Source organism: Typopeltis vanoorti, chromosome 11, assembly GCF_054136105.1.
Source record: "Typopeltis vanoorti isolate ZY-2024b chromosome 11, IOZ_Tvanoo_1.0, whole genome shotgun sequence".
Classification (NCBI taxonomy): Eukaryota; Metazoa; Arthropoda; class Arachnida; order Uropygi; family Thelyphonidae; genus Typopeltis; species Typopeltis vanoorti.
This window is the reverse complement of record NC_143559.1, coordinates 34,485,518-34,505,385: the sequence shown is the minus strand read 5'-3', so window position 1 is coordinate 34,505,385 and position 19,868 is coordinate 34,485,518. Positions and strand designations below refer to the sequence as shown.

Genomic DNA, 19,868 nt, shown 5'->3' with positions numbered 1-19,868 from the left:
ATCGTCTTCAGAACCAAACGGTAAGAGGCAAAAAATGTAATACATGCATTTGATTTTTTCAATATTCGCTGTGTATGTTTTGTATTGAATATAAATACAATAAATATTATAATATTATATCTCTATTACGATTCTTTTTCGAGGGGACCGTGAAATATTTTAATTTTTGCAAAGGGGAGCCCTGACTTCTGGAGCCCCCCTTTGCAAAAAGGGGGGGCTCCAGAAGTTTGGGAAGCACTGTTCTAAACCACATCCAAAATTTTTCTTTAAAACCTTTATGCACGACGAGATGAGAAATTCGCGTTGAAGCTGTAAAAGCAATATGAAATCAAGTAAAAGAAATACATGAAGCTTTAATTTTCATCACAGAAGATGACAGCTTAATTGGGCAACAAGACATTAAAACAAATTGGAAGCTAGTTCGTTAGCAAAAAAAAATTAATTCTTTCAAGTTTATATTTGGCACATTTGTTTGGTATGACATTCTAAGTGGAGTGAATGCATCTAGCAAACAATTGCAAAATATCTCTTGCAATATTATGGAAGCCTTGAAATCATTAGATGTTACGAAAAAGTTCTTGACGTCATACAGAAGCGAAAATAATTTTTTGAAAGTTAAGCACCAAGCCCATAACTTTGCTCTAAATATTGGGTTAAATGCTGATTTCCCCAACTAACGACAGCACACGAACTCGACATGTAAAAACTCAATTTGATTATGTATGTCCTGACGAATCAATTACTAATTTTGAGCGACAGTTTCAAATTAATTTTTTATGTAATTTTTGATTCTGCAATAACATCAATCACTGAGAGATTTGAACAGCTAAATAAATATGAATCAATTTTGGGGTTTCTCTTTAATATTGGTAACTTAAATTTTGATAATGATATAGTAAAAAAAGCTTGTTTCGACTTAGAAATTGTTCTGTCTGATGGTGATCAAAAAGATATTTCAGCAATAGATTTATTAGATAAATTAAAAACATCGTCTCGGAGGATATCAAATAATTATTCTCCCAAAGAAGTATTAAATTATATTTGTGCAAATAACTGCATAAGTCTTTTTCCTAATGTATACACATCACTACGAATTCTTTTAGCAATCCCAACTACGGTTGCAAGTGCAGAGCGCAGTTTTTCTAAATTAAGACTTATTAAAAATTATTTGAGGTCCACAATGTCCCAAGAGAGATTAGATTGCTGAACCACTTTATTTATCGAAAGCGACATAGCCGAGACATTAGATCTAGAAGAAGCAGTAAAGTCTTTTGCCGAAATTAAGGTTAGAAAGGTTTCTTTTTTTTTTAAAATAATTAAAACTGTTAATTCTTAATTTAGATTTTTTCGTATTTGTTTTGTCATATTTAATGCGATTTATGCAATATTTATAAATTGTGTTAAAATTATGTACTCTTTATATAATAAATAAACACAAAAATATTTTATTTATTTATTCACTGTATATATATATATATATATATATATATATATATAATTTTTATATATACATATAATTTTTATATATACATATACAAATTCGACCGAAGGGCGGGAAAAAAAATCTTGCCCACACTCAAAAAGTTGCTCGAGCCGGCGCTGCTTATTGGAAAAATTATAGAAATAGTTAAATAAATTTAGGAAGCCTTATTGGGATATGAAAAGAGATTGTTATATCGCAACTCAATCATGTAATGTCTGTGCACACATCTTCTACTGTGACTTTAATACTTATGCAAGTTAAATTAAAGATACCAAGAAATTATATACTTGGTTTAATCCTTCATCCAAGTGTAAGCAAACAAAGTTTGCGCCTGAAATATAATCATGACTGGGGCAACTCGAATATAGAAGCTCGTGACTTCACATCACTTGCCTTAGTTTTATCCCATAATGCAAAGCACATAATCCTTACGGGTATGTATAATGCTATGCATTATGGGAAGGGTCAAAACTTTCAACTTCTATCTCTAATCCAGAGTATTTTAATAATAAGGTGTGACACCTTTTAGCAACTCGCATATGAAAATATGACTTCTGCATTACTTAAACCTTAGTATCACCTCTGGGTCTGGCTCCCACTGATGGGACCTCAATAAAAGTCGAAAGCGGTCTGGATAGTGACTCTTCCCATAATGCATAGCATTATACATGTCTATAAGGATATTTGCTTTGCATTATGGGATACTAAGGCAAATGATGTGAAGTCATCAGCTTCTATATTCGAGTTGCCCCAGTCATGATTATATTTCAGACGCAAACTTTGTTTATGCTTGGATAGGATTAAACCAAGTATATAATTTCTTGGTATCTTTAATTTATAGTATAACCAAGTAGAAAAACTTCAACAATTTATGCAAGTTAGTTAGGAAATATTGGACAGTGTAACATTGCAGAATATTAAGATGTGCTGTAATGTTACGTTAGTACAAAATACAAAAAAAGAGTGTGAGAAGATAAGCGTAAGATTACATTCAATTAATATCCTTAGTAATTAAAGTCTTTAACGCCTTACAGTAACTCCACTGAGTGCATCACTGAAGAAGTGAATAAAGATATTTTGGTGTTAATGTAACGTGGTTGTTCTTATTGAACAATTTCAGCAAAAAATGAATGTTTCCAAGACTTAAATATTAAGTTACACGGAAATTAATTCATCCATTTTCTGGGTACTTCATCTGGACAGAAGGACATGAAGATGCTAATTGGCCGAAGAGTTAACGGCAAATTCGTCACTTTTGAATGCTTCCTTGAAGAAGAGTGTTTTGAAGTCTATTGAAATGCGTGCTTTTTGACAGCATTTTAATGAAATAAATATAAAAATGCTGATTGTTAATATATTACACTAGAGAAAATTTGAATCATTTATTGATATTATTTATTTTTTTATAAAACTTGGGTGTCTTAGGACTGCGGCAAAATTCTCCGACACCGTGAAGTTCTGAAAATTAAAATAGTATGTTTTATTTTATATAATTTTGCAGCAAACGTGGCAGTATTCTAAAGCGCTTTTATGGAATACTTTTAATTGTTTTTAAAAAATAATGCTGAAAATACGATTTTAAAGAATAAAAATACATATTTGGAACTTGTTTTTTTTAATTATGATTGGTTTTGAATTCTCAGTGGAGCGAACCAGATTATATACATGTATAATGTTCTTAAAAGAATACCCTAATTGCCATTTTATGGTTGTTTTTTTTTTTTTCAAAACCCATTTTTGAAAAATATTTATTTATTTTTTATTTTTATTTTTTGTACATTAGATGGTTTTCTTGGAGAACACTTCTAGGTACTTAGCTGTTTAAAAAAGCCTAAAAGAATGGATTAAGCTAGACCGCAAATTTTAGCCATTTCCTAATCTTCAGGTCTTAACTGCTTTATGCTCCGACATAGGGAACGCAATTAGCTTTAAGATTATAATCCCGTAAGTTATCCTCTTTAATGTGATTATTATGGTTGAATAGCCTTAAAAAAAAAAAAAACATTGTTGATAAAACTAAAAAATAATCCTAGTTAGATTAATCAGATAAAAGTGTAGGGTGTAAAAGAAATCGAGGAAGTAAAATACTTAACAGACGTACTGTATATATCTGCGCGGAAAGTTGGTGTTCGAATTTAAAAAAAAAAAAATAATAATAACCTTGATTTCAACTGTTTACGAAGAAGAATTTATTAACAAAATGACAAACGTCATGGAACCAATGAACTTTAATTTTATACATTCTTCAAGATTAAAAGAAATGTGTAGCTTAAAATAACCCATTTTACAGCACAGCAACCTCAAGGAACGCTACGAAACTTAAGTAGTTCACTCTTTTTTTTTCTTTAAGAATAATGTCGTATAAGAAAAACAACAGCGATATATTTGTAAAAATAAAGAAATAAAAGAAACTAGAATAATAATAATTAGCAAAATGGAATATTAATCCAGTGACATATGATACAGTTGTCTATAAAGAAAATGTTGACATTTGAAAAATAATATTAGGCTGAAAAACATTACAAGGTCATATCTTCAGACATCTACAATTACAAAATCATAAAAACCTACAACCGAATTATTTGCCGCTGTTCTGAAACTAAACACGAAGCTACGTATGTAATTAGCGGATATCACCAACACGTTTACGCAAAAATACTCGCTTTGAATTTGACACAAATTCCATAAATGTCAGTTACTTTTGTTATTATCTGTCACACACTTGGGATATATCTGAAGTAAATTACATCCCTATATTCCATATAACTTCTCCTTACCCAGCCCCCCTTTTTAGGGAAGCAGTTTTAATATTTATAAACGTAAGCATGTTCTAATGTACTGTATGTTTCTCATGGACATGTTATGCATGTACCGTTACATATATACACCAGTCAGCCCTTCTGATGAGTTCTATTCCTATGCCTTCCCCCCCCCCCTTTCCAATAACATATTATTCCCTCTACATTAAATAAACCAAAAGATTTCCCAAACTTTTTTTTTCCTTGCCCCGGTTATTTTAATACTTCATCTTCGTGACCCAAAAAATTTTATGGCCAGTAGGTAAAATAAAACAGATTTCAATGTTCATAGAGTTTTCATTTTTTATTATTATAATAAAGATGCATTTACTCTTACAAAAATATAAAGAAATTAAACTAAAGCCAAGTAATTTATTAATGAGAAGTGTGAGGCTGTTGTTTGTTAACTAGAAACTTCAGGTTTGGAGGAAAAGATGATAACTTTATTCTTAAATCCGGTTCGAATTCCAATCTGTTTCTATATTTATTTTTAGAAAAACCAGTGTTGAAAAGCCTGTTTCACACTTATAGGTTGTGACAAAAGGCATTAGAAATTTTATCGCGTTCAGATTCTACGTTCACTGTAAAAGGGTTCCTTATCCATGCTTTGTTGCTGTTGATTGGGTGGAAAATACCTTCAGACTTGCCTGCAGTCCTAGCATATGTTCCTTGATAACAACTGAAATCTCATTTGGCATGGAACTCATATCATACTTTTTTTGTAATTCTGTTAGCTTTGTAAAAAAATTGTAATTCCCTGCTTCCACACCACAAATTGAGTTTTTTTGTTGCAGCTTCCACCTTCTCTTGCACTTTAAATACATTGCAGAACTCGTGTCCGGCTGCACGTCACTCGATTGCTCATTGGCGCTAATCGAAGAGTTTGTAACCGACACATTGTTTCTTTGTTGTTTTATAACCAATTTATCCATCGTTAAATGGGTAATGGCAAGCGAGATGAAGAAAGAATGAAATAAATTATTTAGAACCAATTATAATAATTACGGTTGTTCAGCCGAACCCACCGGGCAAGGTACACGTAATCAGTAAATACAAAAAAAAATAGGCTCTCTCTCGATGCTTAACGTGGCGGGCGAGTAAAACAAACGCCATACCCCCAAACGATTCGGTTGGCGGCACGGTTGTCGCCGCGCAGCCTCGCCATTAGTTGAGCTACATTACCGCGAACAAAGAGACTGTGAAATGCAGACGCGGACGGAGGCGTTTTTCGTCTCTATTAATTAAATTATTTATTCATTAGTCCTGATTAAACGATATTTACTTGTATTTTAGAGTTTTTTGAAAAAAAAGAAAACCCCCAAACGAAACACCAAGATTTTCGAGAGTTTTTTAGGCGATATGGCATTTAGCTTTCCTGATCCGGTGCCGGGTCGTGACCCACCATTTGAGAAACGCTGAAATAAACAATATAATTATGCGACGAAACTTACACCACAGTGGAGTAATAGGGGGAAAATGGTATTTTAACCATGTTAAATATGAGAATGATAAGGCAGAATATAAAAAAAAATACTGTGTTAAATATTTATCTTAGAATTACAAGTTAAAATGTTAATAGTATTTTAAAGTTAATTTTAATATAGAAACTCAACTACGGTATTTTACGAAATGCACATCAAACAGTGTCCCCCCTCCTCGGACTTAGCTACAAACTTCGTGGTTTGTGTTAATTCTCTCGTCTTGTTCTGTTTTTTGGCTGGTCATTTCAAACCTAATTGTCTGCAGTGTCCAAAATTCTCCAAAGCCATGTATTTCCAATCCGATCCTTAAATTTTAGTCACAACTAATGTTTTAATGTGAATCTGAGATGCAATAGTCGAAGGATTAAGACCAGAAGATCTAGCTGGTTAAGGATCAAGGCGCTATTGTTTATGAAATGTCATTTTGAATCGTTTGACAAACTTCTGTCAGTTATTAAAAAAAAAAAAAAAAGGCAACCAGTCTTGAGCCTGAAACTCATTATTCTACTATCTGTGGTGCATATGCACTGCGAATAAAACAAAAATTATGTTATTTATTCTGATCAGTGCCATCATCAATAAGAAGGTTAATAAACACGTCTTTTCACCTTATACTCTCAACTACGAAGGAAAGCTGCATTTGCTACTGCTGTAGCAAATGCAGCTTTCCTTCGTAGTTGAGAGTATAAGGTGTAATTTTTTTTTCTTAGCTCTCAGCAGAATTTCACTCTAACGAATATTTTGAAGTTTCTGGAATAAATACTATTTCGAATGTTGTGAAAATAAATAATTTAATAACTCAGTCACCACATATGTTGGCGTATAAGACGATATCTGATTAAGCTATCAATATGTAGTAGCATATTAATATATTATAACGTCTCTTCATCGGTTGCCGCTAATAATATGTGCCAGCTATCTCTGAGTGGCTATCGGTGGAGAGCGAACTGCCCACTCAGTCTCTAAAAGTTAGATAGGGTTAAGGCCTCGTCTGCTCCCAATCAGGGAATAAAAGGCGTTAAGTGATTTTTATAGCGTATTAATATATTTTATATTATTATTATTATTATTATTATTAAGAGAGACCAACAGGAAGTCAGGACTCATCGACGGAAGCTATACTATTCGCCCCAGCTGTCATACCTGTTCTTGAATTCATTCACACTACTTGCACATAGAGCATCCAAAGGCAATCCGTTCCAATCGTGCACTATTTTATAAGAGGAAAATCTAGCCCTAGCCCCTTCTTGGAAGCATTCATTCTCAACTTCCATGGCCTTGTGTCCTTTTCCAATCCTCAATAAAATGGAAAAATCCATCTACTGAAATTCTGTATAACCCTTTCAGAAGTTTGTAAGTCTCAATCATATCACCCCTCTTTCTTCTGTTTGCTAGTGTCTGCAGTCTACAAATTCTCAATATGTCTTCATACTCAGTATTTCATAATCCTCATATCATTTTTGACACTCTCCTTTGCACTCTCTCCAGTATATCAGATCATAGCAGAAACCAGGAGACCAGACCTGCACGCAATAGTCCAAATGAGGTCTTATCGAGGCATTTGAAAGCGGCAAAATGACTTCCTTATATTTACATGTTAAGGTTCGTTTCAGCATAGCCATTTTTCTCTGAGTTGTGTTTACAATTTTGCTATATGACCCTTTGAACTTCAACATCCTGTCCACTAAAACTTCAATTCAGTTTGTGCAAGATCTGTAGCTTCATCAGTTTCTTCAAGCATAAGCCCACCAATATAATACGACATTGATATCGAATCACACTAAAGTGCATCTCTACATTTATTAACACTGAAATAACAACCATTTTCACATGCCAACAATTCCAGTCTATTCAAATCATTCTTCTGCAAGTACTGCATATGAGTAGCACTCCTGATTATCCTCCCTATCTTTGCATCATCAGCAAGAGCTGTACGTCATACGTCAAATCCTTTCCAATGTCATTAATGTACAGATTGAATAACATTGGACCAAGGACCTTTGTGGGTACAACACTAGTTACCTTAAATCTTGCAGACTCACATCCCCCTTACCAATTTTTGATATCTGTCATTCAATCATATTCTTAACCACGCTAATATTTTATAATCCAAACCCATGTTCTCCAATTCATGCAACAGTCTGCCATGCTGTATTCTGTCAAAAGCCTTAGCAAAATCCAAAAGTATCACGGTGTATCCATTCCCCTTGTCTAGTTCAATGGTAACGTTATTATAGAATGTGAGCAAGTTGCTTAAACGTGACCTTCCCTTAGTAAACCCATGCTGTTCATTGCAAAGTAAAGATTCACTACTGTCAACCCATTTCTGAATGCGAGGCCTGACTAATTTTTCCAAAATCTTCACCACCACTCCTGAGATACTAATTGATCAATAGTTGGAAACATCGGTCTTTACACCACCCTTGTGCAATGAGATTGCCAATAACTCTTTCCACTCCTGCGGATCATCTTCCATGTTCGGAGACTCAAATTATATAGCCTAGTCAAGGGAATAGTCAGTTCAACTGAACACTCTTTTATGAATTGATGGGATATCAGCATGGGATGTCCATGCTGATGTCCCATCAATTCATATTGTAAAATTTTTATTCAGTTTGTGCAACAGCTCTCGTACTTCCTCCTCGTCTGCATGAGTTTCCTCATACAGCGAAGAGGTAGCGGTGAGTTCAATGTTGCATATCCCAGGTTGATAGCTTTTAGAAAAATGACTGCTCAATAGTTGAACAAGCACTTCTGCATCAGTCACCCACATACCGTCTGCATTCAGAAGAGTTATTCTTTCTGATTTATTCTTTCTTTTACTTGCAGCATAACGATAGAATTCTTTTGGGTTGTCTTTAACTTGCAGAGCCAGTTTATTTTTATACTCGAACTTCGCTTTCTGTACAACAGATATGACTTCTGGCCTGCTGTTTATAATTATCATAACTGACATCATTCTTATGCATGCAATATTCTTTCCACATCAGCTTTTTTTTTACGAATTCTTGCTTAATTGGATTACACATCCATTTCTCTCTTACTCTATTTATTCCTCGACTCTAGGGACACATTCTGATATCGCATCATTTAAGGATTTTTTAACCACTTCCCATCCAATAACTGATACCATGGCACTGATCCCAGCATGCTCCTCAGTTGGTCATAATTTCCTGCTTTGTAGTTTAGCATGTAACCTTTTCTGAATGGAACATCCATAAACTTAGTCACTTGAGTACTGCATGACCACAGTCACCAGTCGGAAGCAGAATAGTTATGTCTTAAAAACTGATCCCCCCCGACACTATAATCAGATCTAATATTCTTTGACCTCGAATTCCTTCTGTCACATGCTGCTTGAGGAGGTTGTCTCACAACAGCTCAATAAATTCTCTTTCATTCTTCTCATGTGATTTCACAGCTATCCAATCAATGTTCGGATAATTAAAGTCTGACATTATGATTTCCCTTTTCGCACCAATCATAATTATTTGGTGATGCATTTATTCGTCACTAGCAACCGATCCACGAGGTCTGTAACAAACCCCCACTGTGTATTTAATCTTGTTAGACTCCAACTCGCACCAAATTGCTTCAAACTCACTGCGAAATGAAAAATTGTTACTAGTATTGCAATCATAGGGCGTAACTTTAACTGGATTCAAGTCATTTAATATCAATAGCAGCATGTCCCTCCTCTCCCATCCTGTCTATCCTTCCTAAAAATACTGTACTCTTTGCACTCAATACCAGTTAGTACTTCTGATTCTGATAGCCAAGTCTCACTGTTAAGTACAAATATAAATATTTGTACTTAATAAATGTATTCAGTAGAGCCAGGATGTAGGGTTTCTTAATGTTAATGAAATCGACTGGTGATCAAATGAATTAAAATATACTAAACGTTTATGCGACTGGTATAAGCATGAACAATTTTACTAATCGTCTCGTATGAAAGGCATCGATCATAAATTGCAATAAAGAAAAATATCTCAGGTGATTCTTAAGTCTAATTTATATTAAAGAAGCTGTCATCGGTAAGTGAAAAATTTTGGTCGTCTCAACCGGCGAGTATAGCACAAAATAAACATTTTGTAAAGAAATTTTGGGAGTTGTCGTACAAGTTCAGTCGCCTTATACGTCGGAATATATGGCAAATATTTACATGTCGACCTTTTGCCAACCGAACTGTCATTATTGAAGGCATTTTAAAAGATACATATTCAACTAAAACAGAGTGAAATGAATTAGACTACCATTTGGTAACCATTCCACCAACTGATCAATGAAGATATTGAGGCCTTCAGAATCATCAGACGTGTATGGAGGGCGATAGTGGCGCACCAGAATGTGTGAAGCTTTACATCGTCACTTCTACTACAGTTCACTGTTATGTAGAACATGAGCCATTTCCAAGAACAGACTGTGATTTGAAAGAATCTGTGGCGGACTGATTTTCTTCCACCTAATGAAATGGTCTTTTTCAAAAGCATGTTGTGCTGGTCCACTTTTAGGTTGTCCATACCGAATATACTTTTTATTTTTTATTTTCTTCTTACAAACGTGGTTTGTCCTTTGAAGTCCAAAATACTGGGTTCCATATTGGCATTGACAAATCAAGGATCCTAGCGGTCCATGATTTGTCTCAAGAAGGTGGAGGATTTGTCCATAGGTTTTTAGACTCACCTTCTTTTAACAAATCAAGGATTGTCAGAACTCTCTCTCTTCTTCCCAATTGTTTATAGTATCTCCAATCAATAATCCAGTATTTTTGACAGACAGGATAAGGAACAACCTTGGCAAGAAGAAAAGAATGTAAAAAAGTATTCGGTTCAGGAAAATTAAAAGTGGATCAGCACAACCCGTCTTGGAAGAAGACCATTTCATCAGGTAGAAGAATTACTACATATGTTTCAAATCACAGAGACTGTTTCTAGAAGTGGCTCTTGTTCTACATAACCGTGAATGGAATTACAATAGAACTGATGGTGTTACCCCTAAAATATTTGAGCACACTGTTCTATCTTTCGGTTAGCAGTAACCACAAAAAATCTACTTGTTCTCCCGGTCACTTCATTTCCAGTCTTCGGTACTGAGCTTACTGCTGTGTTCTCATTTGATGTCTTCAAAATCACCAGTAGCCATAAAGTCAGCTTTTGGTGATAGCTATGTGTTGAAACTGGCTGTCTATTGATTTTCAAAAACGAATCAAGAAACAAAACTACTTAAGGCTAAAGAAGCTGTTATCACTTTGGGAAATAACAACTATTAGATGATTTCTTTAGAGTCCATTTTAAAATAATTGAAAATTTTATTCACACCATGCACAGAGTAATATTTTTATATATATTCTTTTAAAAAATATTTTTTTATGGTATTACTCACATTCACATGAAAATTTTAATTTCGTCTGCTAGAAGAAACCCGAGTTTATTTATTGGTTAACTTAAAATTATTACTCCAAGTAAACAGTAACTTAAATCATTCCAGTTCCTTGAAGTATCTTTTGTTAGACTACCATTTGCTATCTGAAAACGAAAAGGACATAGTTCCCAATCCTGATCATAGTGAAGGTGGTGATAATGTTTATGACACTGAAATCCAAACAGAATATCAGTGTCGAATCGAAACTCACAAGGCAGTCGAAAGTCAAGCGACTGTTACATGTGAACCTCTTGCAACTGAAGAAAAGGCCGCAAGAGAAAAACATGCAGAAGGAGTGACTATGGAAGAATATGATACAGTTGATGCTTCAGTTGTAGGCCCTGTTGAAAAATATGATATAAAATATGATGACCCTAGTACTTGGTCCAGAGTAATCTCAAATAACATGCCGCATGAGATAGTACGAACTATCAGCATTCAAGAATTCCAAATATTTATAAGGAATTGCGAAGAGATTTTAATGGAAGGAAATTTCAAGATTCTTTGCTCTATACTAAAACGAAAGATCAAAGAACAAGAGAACATTTTTCAAGAAAATGGTTAACATGGGGTGTATCGAAAGAAACTCTATTGTCTAACATGTCGTATTTTCTGTGACTCTAATAACAAAAACTTAAACAGTTTAGCCCAAGAAGGATTTTCGCCTAGAAATAAGCCTTGGAAAAAGTTGTATGATATGTTGCCTCTTCACGAAAATAGTGCTGAACACAGAGAACAATATCTGGCTTGGAAATCCCTTTTGCAGTCATTGAAAGGACATGGAATCGATAAAGACTTACAACTACAAATTCAATGTGAAACAAATAAGTGGAGAGAGCACTTCTGCATCAGATTGTAGACGTAACGTTATTTTTATCATCCAGAGGTTTAGCATTTCAAAGAGAGAACACGAAGATTGGAGATGTTCATAATGGGAATTTCTTAGGTATATTAGAATTAATTGGAAAGTACGATGAAGTGACACGACAACATATCGGCAAAGTTCAACAAAATCAGATGGAAGGTAAAAGTATGAAAGGATATGCACATTACTTGTTGTGGAATTCGCAAAATGAATTTATTAGCCTTTGCGAGGGCAAAGTTCTCCAAACTATTCTAGACCAAAGAAGAGACGCAATTTTCTACGGAGTAATAGTAGACGCAACATCAGATATCTCCCACAATGAACAAAACGTCCTAATTCTCAGATACATATCACAAAACCAAGACTCAAGCAAATTTGAAATCAATGAACGTTTCGTTGAATTCATGAGCTTTACTGGAAAAACTGGAGAAAAAATAACTGAAGAAATACTTACAACTCTGGAATAAAAAAAACAGTATACCTCTCGAAGATTGCCGTTCACAAGGCTACGGCAATGGTGCAAATATGCATGGAAAAATAAGCGGCACAAAAACTCATTTTACAAAAGAACAAATGTGCCTTATTCTCTCCCTGCGGAGCACATTCACTAAACCGCATAGGAGTCAATGCTGCCCAAATCAACCCAGATGTTATATCGTTTTTTGGGAATATAGAGAGCTTCTACTCTTTCTTTGCTCACAGTCCTGCACGCTGGGAAGAATTGAAAAAACACATACCACTATCTCTTCAAAGTCTTTCAGAAATAAGGTGGAGTGAAAGAATTCCAGCTGTGCACCCAATTGTTAAACGTTATCCCGGTGTACTTGCTGTGTTAGATGTCGGAGAGATGGACATGACATCTAACATCTCCTTCAATGCTGAACACAATTAAAGGCTTGAAAAATATTTCGGGTCTTATAAAGGTATGCTAATGACAATGTTTTGGCACAAAATATTAGCAAGTATTGACAATAAGAACATTATTATACAAAGTAAAGGAATATCACTTGAGGTCGAGTCCGCATTTATAAGAGAATTAGTGCAAGAGATACAACACTTACTTGACTCGTGGGAAAGTGTTGTCCAAGAAGCAAAAGTAGTTGCTGAAACCATAGGTGTGCAACCTCAATTTTTCGAAAATCGAGAAACTATTGTAGAACCTGAACAAGATTTCAAAATTTTCGTAATTTATCCAGTATTGGATTTCATGATGAATGATTTAAGAACAAGGTTTGAAGCAGCAGATAATATATGTGAAATATTCTCACTTATTTTAAATGTCCACAACTTGGACGATGGTCAACTTATCGCAAAAGCACCAAAACTTGTGAATATGTATGAAAAAGATCTGTCAGAAGAGTTACTGAATGAAATTCCTCACCTTAAAAGTATTCATAAGATAGTTTTAGGCACAGAAACAAGTCCGGTAAGATTTCTGAACCCAATTTATGACAAAAATCTGCAAGGTCTATTTGCTAATATCTGCCTCACCATTAGACTATTTTGCACAATACCGGTTACTCTTTCTTCAGCTGAGAGATCATTCAGCAGACTAGCTAATGCATTGAAAACATGGCAAAGAAGCACAAGTAGCCAAGAACGACTTAATCACCTAGCAATTTTGCGCATCGAAAATGATTTGGCTAAGCAAGTTGATTTTACTGACATTGATAAATTTGCGTCGACAAAAGCTAGAAAATATAATGAAGTAATTTTGAATATTATTATTAGTTTGTATTATGTAGTTGTTGGTAGTTTTTTTAAATAAATATTACTTTTGTGTTGTCATTTAAACTAATTGATCCTAAACCGTGTAGACTGTATAGCAATGCGTTGTCCTTAACCTGAGCGACAGGTAGGGGCCCACCAAAAATCCTAGCCTGGGGGACCACTTCAGGATGTGGGGACCATGGATAGGATAGGATAATTGGTTCACTTTGATTCTCTTCAAAGTAACATATGGTTTGCTATCTGTGTGCGATATGTCAACATCCAAATATAACCTTCATATTATATAGAATCAGCTAACAATAATATGCCCTACATTGTGGATATCTACTTAATAACTGACAATAGCGTTTTCTACAGCAAGCGTTAATTCCTCCATTCTTAAAGTAAGTAATAAGAATGGAATAAGACTTAGGGCATTTATTACAACTTCACTTTCTAATCATACAAGCCAGATCATTGGATGAGTTGTCACTAATTAGAAATGCGTTTGAAGATCGTCAGGTTTGCTGTGCAGATTACCTACATTTTGGTAATAAACCAATAACTTCAGAAAGTCCCATTTTAAAAAAAAATCCAATAGAGAACTGCTTATTCTATGATGATAATTGTACTACAAGAAGACAAACAGTTAAAGTTTTTTGATGGAAAGATATGGTTCAAAAATATATCAGAAGGTTGTGAAAATATTAGAAGAGAGGATTGATTTAATGATTTCAAAGGACACTGACAACTAAACACAAGGAAGTGGTTGTCCCATCGTATAAAGGTTTCATATGACTACAGCTATTTGTATATGAAATGGCATCATCCGACTTTCAGGACGAGGTGAATACTGTAGAACACATGCTTAAAAAAATCATAATTTTTCTCTTAACGGAAATTGAATTATGTGAATCACAAGCTTGCTACACAGAAAGAAAATACATGTGTATGTGATTGAGACAACTTAGTGAGAGAATAAATAGATAACCTACCCCTTTTTCAAAAATATATAAAGTTGCGAAAATATTAGAAGAGAGGATTGATTTAATGATTACAAAGGACACTGACCAGTAAACACAAGAAGGTGGTTGTCCCATCGTATAGACAACACCATTTAAGATCTATCTTTTTTGAAAATCGGTAGGCAGTTGATCTCCACGTTTAATTATCACTGCCATTTAGCGCATCTTTCTGAATTGATGTACAGAAGGCGATTTGCTACTCCTAACTAGTATTTATTTGTATATGCTGATGTATGATTAGTTTTTCTAAGAGGAAACCTTGGTCGACACCCATTGGTGCTTTTGTTGAGTGTAAGTCTTACGTGCCTCGAAACTCTCAACTAAATAAGAAATTGTCTAAAAAGGCCTAAAAAACGTCTGTAGTTGGTGACCAGAATCGAATTTTTAAGTCTTTCCATAACAAGCATTAATTCCTCACTCCTTAAAGCAATTAATAAGAATAGAAGAAGATTTTGGGCACGTTCATTACACCTATACTTTCTAACCTTACAAGACAAATTCACTTCTGGAGATTTGGTGACATAGAAGTTACCAGGAGTAATCTAGATGATACAGAGTAAATTTTTCGAAACATTTGAAAACGAGGGATGTAAGGCCTGAAAGTTCTATAGAGGTGTAACGTCCATGATAATAGTCAGTTTGGTCTGAAGTATGATTTGTGGATGAAATACTTTACCAAAAGGTGTTATTACAAAGAGAGTAAATGAGTTTAATAATATAGCATTGCCGTAAAGACGAATGTCTCGCAGTGTTTTTAGCCTCCACTGTATCTGGCGAATGTAACATTTATTTAGCTAATAATAAATTTCTCTTGGTGAAGCTAGTCTAATATGCATGTATACTCGTATATATGTAAAATGCACTTAACACTCCACAGCCTGTGAGTTGGCATTTACGATGGTTTTATTATTATTATTTGACACATCCAGGGAGTCCAAAGACTCATCGAACGATTGGTCCTCTTTTAATTTATATACTTGCAACAAAAAAAACAAAAAAAAATCCAGTTGCGGAATACATTTTTTTTAACTTATTACTTCTTTTAATCTAATACTTACGACATTTGAGTTTTCAGATTATGCGAAAATCTTTGTACAGCTACTAAGATTAGTTACTATTTCAAGTCAGTTGGAAGCGTAATTTCCTTAGTAAATGCGCAGCAAATTTTGGAAAATCGTTACTGGCAGAGGACGCAGTTGACTGTGTATTGTTTCGTGTGTGATGGGAAATGAGTATACAGTGTAGCATTTGGAGAAACTGACGTTTTGTAATTATGATGAAAGAAAAATCGGTGTCTGAGGTGCATACAGAGGACACTGATCTAAAAACGCTTAGTGAAGCATCAAGCTTATATCAAATTTTCGAAGAAAATTTTCGAAAAGCAAGAAAGGTGATTGTTGTTGCTTTGATTTATTCCTGTTCAGTTAGACAGTATTAGTTGGGAAAAAAATTCATAGAAAAAATAACCAAGCAAACGAAATCCAAATCCATGTTGATGGCATTCCATTTCTTTATTTATAGGTTACTGTGAGAAATGCACACAATTTCATGAAATAGAATACTGTATTACATGCTACTTTTCTGGATACTATTGCACCAATAAATATTACATTTAGTGACGTTCACTGTTCAGTCCAATAACTTGTCATCGCAGTTTGCATCCGATTGTTTTCAAATGATCACTGTCAACAGTGGACAATACAGAGGCAATTTCCTCACTCCGCCTCCCACTCTTCCTCCAATAAATAAAGAGTTTTCTGAATTTTTAATTAAATAACAGACATGAAATCTTTTCCCCTTAATATAAACTTAAAACTCTGAAATAAGGTAACACTTATAATCAGTTAATGTCAGCTATCCCCCCCTCTCCCCCCCAAAAAATAAATGCTTTCCCTTTTGGCATGTTTTGTTTTTTATCATGTAGACTTTAACTGTATATTTAAATTTAATTTGAATAGCAAAAACAATTTTTTTTTTTTTGCTGCTTCTCAGAGAAGCCGTATTTTAATATGAATTTGAACCCCAGAATGCAGCCAAAAACATTGCTATTTGAAACTACTTTCCCCACTGAAAAATAAAGTGTGTGATATGAAATGAGTTTTAGAGCTGTGAATAATATTGAAACATGCAGGCCTTATTTTAACTCTTCAGAAAGGACAGTGTGAAAAATGAGGATAGCATCTGTAAAAGAGAATGTATATTTAGTAAGATAAAGCTAACTTGATATCCATAAATATAATATTGGTTAGTGGAAAGATTTGGCTTATGTAGGAATAAATATACAAAATTTTGTGCTTTCTTAGAGGTTGGGCATAGAACTAGAAAAACTCTGTCAAGAAACAGTTTATTGCAGAGGTAAAGAAGTAACATCTTCAGTGGGGAAAAAAAATTGAAAAAAAATTTGACTAAAGAGAAATTGGTGGAAGACCCAGTGATTACTGATACACATGCAACAGACAACTAAATATCCCCAGGAGAGGGGGGGGGGGAGACATTGCTCTCATTAGCTCTGACAAAGGCAAGAAATTTTTAAGAACAATATTAACCTTTTGATGGTCTGGAATTCTCTCATTCTAAATCCAAGAAAATCTCTAAATCATGTATAAATTGAGGAATATATTTTGCAACAAACAAAGTTAGAATGATTTGTGCAGTAAAAAATGGTTTCATTATAAAAACCTCGGTGCTATGCAAAATATTTGTAGGCCAATGCTACATTCAATTACAAAGTTCTTAACAACAAATTTTAAAAATGTAATGAAGTTTTTTAGGGCTTTTTAGTATTTTTAGTATTTTTCTAATCAAAAGGGTATCGACGTTACCCTTTTGATTAGAAAGACTTGTTTTGGATCCTATCTAGGGCATGAAGAAACCTCCATCTATGCTTTTCATCTGGAGGTGTTAGCCAGTATTGTACAGAAGTGGTAAGGATTTTTTTTCTCCCAGAAACTCAGGTTTTTCATCCTGCAAAACAGGCAAACTGGCAAGAAAAATAAAACAAAGTGGCCATTAGAACACACGCAATTAACATATATAATACATTGGCCTCATAGCCTGAGTTGCTTTGGCCATAAATCTAAATAAACTAAACCAAGCCTATTCCATCAGATCTGGTTTTGAAAACCTGCATGAAATCATGTGGGTCTATGCATAAGAAAAAAAAAATAGGAAAGAACAGAAGTTTTAATTCAAAAGAGATGTTAAGTTTCTGAATAGCTAATTATGCTAAACGTAGAAGATAGCCTGATTAAAAATATCTTGAATTAGAAGAGAACCTGAAAAAAATCAGTTCATATTCTTTGGCTCTAGTCAAAGAATGTCTGAAGGAAGCAATATTCGACTGCATTCCCAGTTTGTAGAATAAATGGCATTTGATTTAAATTGATCATCATCATCATGATCATCAAATTACTGCCATGTACCCTCAAGGAGTGTACAGGATATGACAGTACTACATGAAAAAATTACATCATTACTAACTTCCTATCTACAATTTTCCTCCAAATCAGTCTGTTACTTGTCAAGACTCCAACATTATCAGATCTTATATTTCTATCCTCTAAGGCACTTTGTACCATTTCAATTCACCTATATCTTGGTCTTCCTCTGGGTCGTTTTCCTGCCAACCTGGCAGAGAACACTTGTTTTGCTAATCTTTCCTCTCCCATTCTATTTAAGTGACCATACCACCTGAGATTAGCTCTGCTAACGCATTCCTGGATGCTGACAATGTCAAGTTCTTTCCTAATATCCTCATTTTTAATATGATATTGCCATTGATGCCATCTGTTCACGCCTCTAATCTTTCTCAGGACTCTCATATCTGCGGTCTCTAGTCTTTGGTCAAGTGTTTTACTTCTGACCCAGCTCTCAGATCCATAAGTTAAAACTGGTTTGAACACTGTCTTGTATACAGCTAATTTAGTGTTCTGACTATTTCTCTCTTATTCCATATGAATTTATTCAATTGACTTCCCACCATACCAGCTTTGCTGATTCTCTTGTCTATTTCTATATTTAATTTACCATCTTCAGTAAAAAGCATGCTTAAGTAGCTGAAATATTTTACTTGTTCCACAGGTTCTCCATTCACAACACAGTTGACATTTTCAATGATTCTGCCTATTTTCATTGTCTTTGTCTTTTTATTGCTGACCTTCATACCATATCTATTACAACAGCTATTCAATTTAGTCAGAGAATCTTGCAGACTTGTAGCGGATTTATTTAGACGTATAACATCATCCGCATAAAGCAAAGAGCTGACATTAACATCTCCAATTTTGATATCAGGTTTAATACCACTTTCCTTCATAATGTGATCCATATAGATAATGAATAACAGAGGGGATAATGTACATCCTTGTCTCACACCAAATTTAACATTAAACCATCTTCCTGTACTTCATTCAATTCTAACTGCTGACTTACAACTCAAATAAAGACTAAGTATTGCTTGATATAATGCCTCATTGACACCATATAACTGTAGCGTATTGAATAGCTTCTCTCTTGGCACCTTGTCATATGCCTTTTCCAAATTGACAAAACTTAAATACAGATTACAGATCTTTGTTATATTCCCATGCTTTCTCGACCATGTGTCGTAAAGTGAAGATCTAATCCTGACAGCCTCTATTTGGCCTGAATCCAGCTTGTTCTTCACCAAGCTTTTCTTCCACTATTCTTCTCAACCGTTTCTCAAGTATACTTGCATAGATCTTGCCAGGAACACTCAGTAGGGAAATACCTCTGTAATTCTCACATTCAGTTTTATTTCCCTTTTTATATATGGGTGCTATGAGAGCTCTACTCCAATCATTGGGAATTCGTCCCTCTGTTCAGGCTTTATGAACTATGCAGTGCAGCCACTGTAAGACTTTCATACCACCATACTAAAGCATTTCTGGTCTAATATCATCTAGAAGTTTGTTGAGCAGGCCAGAATAAATACCCAAACAGTTCCTTTGCTACTGTAGCAAGCAAAATGAAAACTAATCATGGGAAAGTAACCTTAATGAACACAGATGGTAGGAAAGTAATGGATGCAAAAGAAGAGATCATTTTGCCCAAATTACATCC

General features: G+C 34.4%; 1 protein-coding gene across 6 annotated transcripts in view; it reads left to right on the top strand.

Moving 5' to 3' along the window:
- Positions 1–19,868, top strand: part of LOC150101430 (testis-expressed protein 47-like) — a 360,248-nt gene that overhangs the window by 110,748 nt on the left and 229,632 nt on the right. For 4 of the 6 annotated variants that reach the window (XM_090400900.1, XM_090400902.1, XM_090400899.1 and 1 more), the window contains exon 1: positions 15,990–16,176. The exons of the other annotated variants lie outside the window; for them this stretch is intronic. In XM_090400900.1, the coding sequence (XP_090257026.1) occupies positions 16,060–16,176 (117 nt within the window). In that variant the 5' untranslated portion in view covers positions 15,990–16,059. Of the gene's footprint in view, positions 1–15,989; positions 16,177–19,868 lie in introns of those variants that run through there. 6 annotated transcript variants of the gene reach the window in all.